The sequence below is a fragment of the Gadus morhua genome, chromosome 20 (assembly GCF_902167405.1).
Source record: "Gadus morhua chromosome 20, gadMor3.0, whole genome shotgun sequence".
Lineage (NCBI taxonomy): Eukaryota > Metazoa > Chordata > Actinopteri > Gadiformes > Gadidae > Gadus > Gadus morhua.
Window position 1 is genome coordinate 962,022 of NC_044067.1, and position 9,887 is coordinate 971,908.

Genomic DNA, 9,887 nt, shown 5'->3' on the forward strand with positions numbered 1-9,887 from the left:
CACACACACACACACACACACACACACACACACACACACACACACACACACACACACACACACACTTGATTCAACCAATTCAAACTTTATCAGAAGAGCTCCGCTATTCTATATTTTATCTCAAATGTATTAAAAATGTATGTAGGTATTTGATCAACTCCTACAATTAATTTGTTTCCAACCACTTTACAGTTTTCATGGTGTGCTTATGTATAGGTGTTTGTGTGTGTAAATGTGTGTATACGTGTGTGTGTGTGTGTGTATATTATATATGTATGTTTGTGTATCTATGTATGCATGTATGTGTATGTATGTGTGTGTGTGTGTGTGTGTGTGTGTGGGTGTACGTTTGTGCACGTGTAGCATTGCTCTGTGTGTATCTCATCGTACAGTACACTCGTACACGTGTACTCAGTTTGATTGATGTGTGTGTGCGTGTCCGTATACGTCTGTGTGTGCATTAGTGTGTGTGCACTAAGTTGTTATTGCGCGCAGCGTGGTTGCACTCTGTGAGTGTGTGTGTGTGTTTGTGCCGTGTGTGTGTGTGTGCGCGCGTGCTGTGTGTGCGTGCTGTATGTGTGTGTGTGTGTGTGTGTACTCGGTGCCCTGGCTGCGCGGCGGCGGCGTCCATGTTGGTATGAGGGCCCGGGGGTCTGCTCCCACACGCCCCCCCCCCCCCCCCCCCCCCCCCTCGGCGGTCCTTTGTCCGCGCGTCACTCCGGCGCCCCAGAGAAAGGCCGTCTGGCACCAAGCTTAAATATTGCAGCAAACTAAAAAGCGGCCATCAGAGCCGGTTCATCTGCTCAGTGGGGCGGCAGGGACAGGGCTTTAGGTGGGAGAGAGGGCAGCGCAGAGTTCACTTCCCCCCCGACGGCCACACACTAACGGGACAACACTCAACCTCGCCGGAGCCGCAGCTGTGGCAAGTGGCCGACCGTCCCCGAGTTCGCAGTAACCTCCGCTCAGACCAGGGACTTTATCCGTTTTTCTCCTAAGCTTGTTTGTGTGGAGGCGGGCGGGGGGTCCGCGGACGGGCGGGGGCGACGGTGTTTTAGGAGGGGCGCCTCCACTTTGGGGATGCGCTTCGGTTAAAGTTTCACTTTATTCACACACTCTGAGGTTTGGTCACTTTGGGGACGCGCTTCGGTTAAAGTTTCACTTTATTCACCCACTCTGAGGTTTGGTCACTTTGGGGACGCGCTTCGGTTAAAGTTTCACTTTATTCACACACTCTGAGGTTTGGTCACTTTGGGGACGTGCTTCGGTTAAAGTTTCACTTTATTCACACACTCTTAAGTTCGTTCACTTTGGGGACGCGCTTCGGTTAAAGTTTCACTTTATTCACACACTCTTAAGTTCGTTCACTTTGGGGACGCGCTTCGGTTAAAGTTCACTTTATTCACACACTCTTAGGTTCGTTCACTTTGGGGACGCGCTTCGGTTAAAGTTCACTTTTTTTCACACACTCAGTTTGGTAAAAGGCAGTAAATCGGCTTTAGGTGTGGGAGATGGTTTGTGGGGGTTGGTTGTTGTTTGGCTGTTTGCTTGTCAGTTGCGTGTTGTTAGGGTTAGGCGTTTTTACGGCCATTTTGCTTTTGTAAAGTGTCCCGACCGAATCGACGCGGTCGCATCAGAATCGGGTTCAGAGCGGATTCTGCTGAGTTTAACTTTACCCCCCACCTCCCCCCACCCAGTTTACGATTCTCACCCCTTTTCTCTTTTCCCCTCCCCCTTACCTCCCCCACCCTATATCCCTCCTCCGCCCTACCCTCCCTTTACTCTGCAGTGCTACGGAGCGACCATGGGCGACTGGAGCTTTCTGGGGAACATTTTAGAGGAAGTGAACGAGCACTCGACGGTGATCGGCCGGGTGTGGCTCACGGTGCTCTTCATCTTCCGCATCCTGATCCTGGGGACGGCGGCCGAGTTTGTGTGGGGCGACGAGCAGTCCGACTACGTGTGCAACACCAACCAGCCCGGTTGCGAGAACGTGTGCTACGACGAGGCCTTCCCCATCTCCCACATCCGCCTGTGGGTGCTGCAGATCATCTTCGTGTCCACGCCGTCGCTGGTCTACGTGGGCCACGCCGTGCACCATGTCCACATGGAGGAGAAGCGCAAGGAGCGCGAGGAGGCGGAGCTCAGCCGCCAGCAGGAGCTGAGCGAGGAGCGGCTGCCGCTGGCGCCCGACCAGGGCAGCGTGCGCACCACCAAGGAGACCAGCACCAAGGGCAGCAAGAAGTTCAGGCTGGAGGGCACCCTGCTGCGGACGTACATCTGCCACATCATCTTCAAGACGCTGTTCGAGGTGGGCTTTGTGGTGGGCCAGTACTTCCTGTACGGCTTCCACATCCTGCCGCTGTACAAGTGCAGCCGCTGGCCCTGCCCCAACATCGTGGACTGCTTCGTGTCGCGCCCCACCGAGAAGACCGTCTTCATCATCTTCATGCTGGCCGTGGCGTGCGTCTCGCTCTTCCTCAACTTCGTGGAGATCAGCCACCTGGGCCTGAAGAAGATCCGCTTCGTGTTCCGCAAGCCGGCGCCGGCCCCGGCGCCCGGGGAGGCGTCGGCGCCGCCCGCGCTGCTCCAGGGGAAGCTGCCCCTGGCTCTGCCGGGCCTGCAGAGGGCCAAGGGCTACAAGCCCCTGGAGGAGGAGAAGGCCGCCCACGTCAGCCAGCTGTACCCGCTGGCCGAGGTGGGCATGGAGGCCGGCCGCCTGGCCCCGCCCTTCCACGGCCTCCAGGAGAGGGAGGAGAAGATGCTGCACCTCTCCAAGGCGTACGAGACGCTGCCCAGCTACGCCCAGACCACCGAGAAGGGCAGCGTGACGCTCATCCCCGAGTCCGAGCCGGAGCAGGAGGTGGCGGCGGAGGTGGTGGTGGAGGCGCCGGCGCCGGAGCTGGTGGTGGAGGAGGAGGCGCCGGTGGAGGAGGTGGTGGTGGAGGAGGTGGTGGAGGAGGTGGTGTCCGGGGAGGGTGGAGATCCTCTGATGGACGCTGGGCTGGAGGCGGCGGATACGATAGAAGACACGAGACCGCTGAGCCGTCTGAGCAAAGCCAGCAGCAGGGCGAGGTCAGATGATCTGACTGTATGAACACACACACACACACACACACACACACACACACACACACACACACACACACACACACGGGCCGTACACACACACACACACACACACACCCGACTCAAGACGAAACGCAAAAAGCATAGACAGGTCGATATCCGAGGGAAACACCACAAGAAGCGTGAATTAAACGTGATTAAAATGGTTTCTTAATGCAAAAGAGAGAGGGCCGATAATTCAACCAAGCGATGAAACATCGACGCGTGTTTGTGACAAAAGTGAACATAAAGTTGTAGCTGAAGGAGAAGGTAGGATTTATTTTTAAAACTGTGTTCTTATATTTCAAAATGTGGTAAGGACACATGCAAATGGAGAATGTTTTTACTTGATGAAAATCCATGTTCCATTTTTAGGAAACAACCTTTTTCTATTGCAGGAGTTTAAACGATATAAAAAGCTTTCAACTCATAGGTGGAAGACAATTAATCATTTTGTCGTGTGTCTGCAAACCAGTAATCTCGCTGTAGGCGTTAGACTTTGATTCCTATTCAGAACGCAGCACGCCACAAAGTGAGACGAGTGGCTGCAAATGTCATTGGCTCTCGCACAGACTCATCCCCGCACCGATCACACAGCGTTCTTTGTGAGGGGAGTGACTGTGGTGTCACAGCAGTGCAGGGCTCCTGCATTCTCCTGTTTATATTCCGGGCGCTGAACCCATAGAGTAGTGAGAAACAAAACAAAAAAACACACCAAACAAATCGACAAAAAAAGACCACATTGTTGAATGTCACTTTTTCAATGTCACTCTTATTCTCTTTATTTTAGATTGCTTGTGTTGTGTAGCGCTTTCAACCGCAGAAGCGTACTTGATAGCAGTTGTTCTTTGGAGCACAAACAGAGGCCGTTCTGCCCCTATCAGAGCGTGAGCCCTCAGACGCGGCGCGCGCACCGCTGTGCACACAGCCGGATGATAAAGATTGCGCCCCATCAGCACAAAGTATTGTTGAGGCCGAGACAACAAATGAATCTGCTCCCATCAATGAAAACAAGCATCCTTGACATAGCTGTTGGGTGGTGGTCCTCCGGGGCGCTCATCGGACCGCCGCGGTGGTCCGAACCCAAAACCATTAAAAAATACGTTTACAAATTCAGAGTGAAACAAACTAATCACGGGCAGAGCGAGTTGTACATAAAGCCCAGTCTGATGTCCCATCATGTACATAATGCGCAGACCAGCTGTGTGTAGGGAAAACCTAATAGATATTATAACTCTTAGAACCCTTTATTTATATATATATAGGCTATATATATATACATACATATATATATAAATATATATATATTTATAGCAAATCAAATCCACTATATATTGCCCTAAGATAAGTACAACCTTAGAGTATTGTTTCCTTTCAATTCTTTCTACATGTACTTTCATACCAAATGTGAATATTTATTAATTCAATAAAACAAATAGCAAATTAAAAATAATACAGCATCATTTGTCGATCATGCAATCTAATTCTTACCATTTAATTTAATAAATCATAATTTCTTGATGCACAAACATGTAACCAGCTTCAGGTTCAGCAGTAGATTTTAATTTTGTTGATTTTAAATAGCTGCCATTGTACAATTTCCTGTGCCTTATCTGTACATGTTGATTCTCAAATGTTGTAAGATGTAAGTGCTTATTGCTCTGGGAATATGTCAACTTTTTGTTTTATTTACTTTTGTTTTTTTAAGAATCCTGATAATTTGTGTATACAATCCCAACACACAAACCAAACAACCACGCACACACAAACACACATCAAACTAAGATGCTATGCAAGGAGATTTTGGTCAGATACATATCGCTGTGTATTTACTAAATCATTAATTTGATGACGTTAAGGAATTATGTCATAAACGCATACAGAAACGCCAAACATGCACAGAAACACAAACACACACACACAGGCGTAAAACATGAACGAACATACACACACACACACAGCTTTGGTTTTGGGGTATGAACAAATGTTAATGGGCAGACACATGCCTACAAATTGTGACCCGCATCAAAATACAGCATCATAGTCTCCAACGTGTTGAATCTATTCCTCATGGGCTGAACTGATATGGACGGTATGTATTTTTTTTTAAGACGGATACAGTGCCTATTTATAAGAAACTTTTGATTAATCTTTGGAAAAAGAAAAAAAAAAATCTTTTTACTAACTTGTAGTCCTCTTTGCTCCTAGACGTGTGGCAGAACCTTTGACATGTGAACCAATAAACGGTCAGACGTGGTCAACAAGTGTTACTGCTGCCTGGTTGTTTTTTAACCCCACACACACACACACACACACACACACACACACACACACACACACACACACACACACACACACACACACACACACACACACACACACACACACACACACACACAATGTATTTAAAACAACATTTGTCCATCATTCAGTGGCGTTTGATGTTTCAGCCTTGGTGAACTAAAACTTTATCACCACTATTTTCACAGCAAGGGAAGATTATTTACATTTATGATTTTAGATTACACCACATATGTTGATGAACATTAGAAGATTAGTGGAAGTAGTTTTGCTGGGCTGGGATCCTGCTTTCTGATGTCCTTGATACCTTTAACACATTTATTCCCCAAATTGTCCTATGGTTTCCAACTATTTGAACTATATCTCCTTTCTCAATGATGCCCCGCTCTGTCCCATCCTGCTGTCTGGGTGCTGCTATGGTATCACACTGGGAGGAATGGCACTGGGAGGAATGGCACTGGGAGGAATGGGACTGGGAGGAATGGGACCGGGGCTGACCCTACTGGGCTGATCCTCAACAGGCTACACAAGTTCAGATTAGTTAGAGAAGCTCTGACTAGTGAGAGAAGACTAGTGAGAGAAAACTAGTGAGAGAAGACCAGTAAGAGAAGCTCTGACTAGTGAGAGAAGACTAGTGAGAAACGACTAGTGAGAGAAGCTCAGACAGGCGACTAGTGAGAGATGACTAGTGAGAGAAGCTCTGACTAGTGGGACAGGGGACCTAGGTTTCCATCCCAGTAACAGTTATGAGCTCCTCTCCTGGGCTGGCGGACTCCGTGGTGAACCCCTGGACCAAAGCCTCTGCTCCTGAGGAAATCTGAACCTGGAACGACCGGAACGTCAACACAACCGAGGACCTAGAGGTTCAGGAAAACCAGCAGAACGAGGATCACTGCTGTGACAGGAGAGGACAGGTGAGGAGAGGAGAGACAGGTGAGGAAAGATGAGACAGGTGAGGAGAGGAGAGACAGGCGAGTAAAGATGAGACAGGTGGGGAGAGGAGAGACAGGTGAGGAAAGATGAGACAGGTGAGGAGAGGAGAGACAGGTGAAGAAAGGTGAGACCGGGAAGGAGAGGGGAGAGAGGTGAGGAGAGGGGCGGGACCTGAACAGGAGGTGATCCTCATGCCATCCCGCTCTAAAAACGAAGACTTCCTTGGCGGGGGTGTCTAGTGCAGATATTTTAATGGAGTCCATGGCTGCAGTGGCAGATGGCATGGTGCTGGTTGATTACCTTTTGAATGACGGCTCGTGTTGCGTAGGACCGGCAGTGGTCGATCGACTGTGCGAGCAGCGCCCCCTGCTGGTCAGCCGGGACCATCGCTCCTGAGAACCCGGAGAACTGAGAGCAGGTCACAACAGAAACAACACCAAAAACACGTGTGTAGCAGAACTGTACAAAAACACACAAGCACACACACACACACACGCACACGCACGCACGCACGCACGCACGCACGCACACACACACACACACACACACACACACACACACACACACACACACACACACACACACACACACACACACACACACACACACACACAAGGACATCAATGGATTCTTCACACAACACTGTCTATATGACTGCATTGGATCTGAGACCAACTGTACTGCTTCTGTGATTCCTTGATCACATGCCTACGGAAGACAGAAAGTGTTCCTGGATGTTTATCTCTACCAGCCAGCAGGGGGCGCCAGAGCTTCTGCTCCTGCTGTGGGTCTGCTGCTGTAAACATTGCCTCAGACAATACCAAAGTAAGGCAACACTAAGATATGAGATATCAGATGGTGATCAAACCTTTACTGGGGTAACAGGTTAGACACAGTCGAGGTATAGACGACCGGATGTGGTGCAGCTGACTACAGAGACATGCATCTAGGATGAGACTTATTGCAATTGTTTCCATGATAGATAAAGATCTTCTGTACCTTGTCTAGTCCTGAAGAGGACTTAGGCTGCGTATTGTCTGCTGCCAGATACGAGCTACAGTCTCGAGTCTGCTGTACCAGATGGATCATCTTTCTTTTGCTAAAGTGATGAGCAGATGAAGGTGAACTGCACTCGTCTGATCGTCATGACAAGTCAACAGAACTGAAACTGTATGTGGGGGGATGTGGTGATAGGAGGACACTGTCTATGTACATGCACATCATTAACGCTAGGCGTCTGTCTATGTACATGCACATCATTAACGCTAGGCGTCTGTCTATGTACATGCACATCATTAACGCTAGGCGTCTGTCTATGTACATGCACATCATAAATACTAGGCGTCTATCTATGTACAAATACTAGGTGTCTGTCTATGAACATGCACATCATTCATACTACGTGTCTGCCTATGAACATGCACATCATTAACACTAGGGGTCTGTCTATGTACATGCACATCATAAATACTAGGTGTCTGTCTATGTACATGCACTTCTACAATAGGACGTTTCTCTGTCTATGTACATGTACTTCTACAATAGAAGATTATATCTATGCTTATGCATTTCTCTGATAAGGGGTTTCTCTGTCCATTTATATACACTTCTGCATAAAAGATAATAATTCTTCGAAAAAGCACTTCTATAACAGGAGGTATCTGTCTATGTACATGCGCTTGAGCACTGTCACAAACCACAAAAGACCGGAAACTGCAGTGACACCAATTTTCTGATAATCTCTCCCTCCCTCCTCCCCCTCTCTCTCTCTCTCTCTCTCAAACTCCCTCCCTCTGTCTGTCTGTCTGTCTGTCTCTCTCTCTCTCTTCCTCCCTCCTCCCCCTCTCTCTCTCTCTCAAACTCCCTCCCTCTCTCTGTTTGTCTGTCTCTCTCTCGCTCTCGGCTGTCTCTGTCGATGGAGGCAACCGGATAAGGACAGCATGCAGGCTCATCCCTGAGAAGAGACACGGAGCTGAGAACGCTGGTCTGGTGGCCGACCTGAGTACTGCTGGACCCCCTGACCCCCACGGCTTGACCCCCTGGACCCCCACCTCTGGACCCCCACCCCTGGACCCCCACCTCTGGACCCCCACCTCTGGACCCCAAGGACAGCCCTCTGGCACCATGGGGAACTGTCTTTCAGAGATGTGAGTGATTCAGTGATTCACTCTGTGCAAACTACACTGTCTTTCTACTTGGTAACCTCTACATTATAAACTGACGATAGTGTGTGTTGGTTTGTCTGTGCGTGTCTGTGTGGGTGGGTGTATGTGTGTGTGTGTGCGGGTGGGTGTATGTTAACTAATCTTTCTGTTTCAGATTGAATGTGTTCATCTGAATGACCTTATTTCCTTTTTCTTTTGATAGGAAACTGCCAAAAGGTACGTAGGACCGTACAAAACAGACAAAACATCTCAGATATTAACAAACTTAATGAAGCAACGTGCTCAACGATTGGTTCCTCCTCCTTCCCTTAAGGAGGCCTTCTGAAGAACCTCCCGGAAGCTGACGCTGGGAAGGTAGGTGTGTGTGTGTGAGTGCGTGTGTTTGTGTGTATGTGTGTATGTGTGAGCAACTGCACATGTGTGAGTGTGTGTTTGTGTGCGAGTGCCTGCGAGCAAGTGCACACGTGTGTGTGCGTGTGCGTGAGAGCAGTGCGGTGTGTGCAGGGGGCCTGTATGTGACGCGGCCTCGCGGCGCAGTCACCGGAGATAACCCTGATGGGGGAAGCTGGTCGCATCGCTCACGACTCGGGGGTCTTTATCTGGCAGGAAGAGGAGCGCGGGCCGCCTGCCGACGGCCTGTACGCCGCCGTGGACTTCAGCAAGAAGAGGTCCTCCCGGGCCCCCGGCCCCCGTGACTCCTCCCCCCGCCCCCCTGACTCCTCCCCCCGCCCCTCAGAGTGTGTCTACTCCGTCATTATCCCGCACAGACCTCCAGCCCCGCCCACCTCGGAGGCTGAGGAAGGGGCCGATGATTATGTCCTCATGCAGTAGGACCACGAGGTCGACCAACGGCAGTACCGAGCTGGAGCGGACCGGATGCTCACTGCTGCCGTCGCGGTGAGCCCTGACGGAGGCTCGGGACGTCATTCTGTGGTTCTACGTTCATCGCTGCGGAGGAAACGTCACCGCCACCGTAGACATGAAGACCTCTCTGTTAGCGGGCTCATGGATACCAACAGTCCTGAACACGGCCTCATACAGTCGTAGTGTATATACCATCCTCATACTCACACTGTATACCATCCTCATACTCACACTGTATACCATCCTCATACTCACACTGTATACCATCCTCATACTCACACTGTATACCATCCTCATACTCACACTGTATACCATACTCATACTCACACTGTATACCATACTCACACTGTATACCATCCTCATGCTCACACTGTATACCATACTCACACTGTATACCATACTCACACTGTATACCATACCATACTCATACTCACACTGTATACCATACTCACACTGTATACCATACTCACACTGTATACCATACCATACTCATACTCACACTGTATACCATACTCACAC

At 49.6% G+C, this 9,887-nt stretch overlaps 1 protein-coding gene and 1 long non-coding RNA gene across 2 annotated transcripts; one reads left to right on the top strand and one right to left on the bottom strand.

The window, feature by feature from the left end:
• Nucleotides 1-752: 752 nt before the first annotated feature.
• gja8b (gap junction protein alpha 8 paralog b) lies at nt 753-5,375 on the top strand. The gene is made up of 2 exons (XM_030342843.1): nt 753-922; nt 1,787-5,375. The coding sequence occupies exon 2, from the start codon at nt 1,802-1,804 to the stop codon at nt 3,092-3,094; it is 1,293 nt and encodes a 430-aa protein (XP_030198703.1). The 5' UTR covers nt 753-922; nt 1,787-1,801; the 3' UTR covers nt 3,095-5,375.
• A 183-nt stretch (nt 5,376-5,558) lies between these two features.
• LOC115532869 (uncharacterized) lies at nt 5,559-7,486 on the bottom strand. The gene is made up of 3 exons (XR_003974124.1): nt 7,339-7,486; nt 6,640-6,747; nt 5,559-6,301 (listed from the first exon to the last, which is right to left on the bottom strand). It is a non-coding gene; the product is annotated as an uncharacterized LOC115532869 (long non-coding RNA).
• Nucleotides 7,487-9,887: the final 2,401 nt, after the last annotated feature.

Excerpts from the sequence above, each read along its gene's own strand:
- gja8b (XM_030342843.1), top strand. The coding sequence starts at position 1,802 with ATGGGCGACTGGAGCTTTCTGGGGAACATTTTAGAGGAAGTGAACGAG.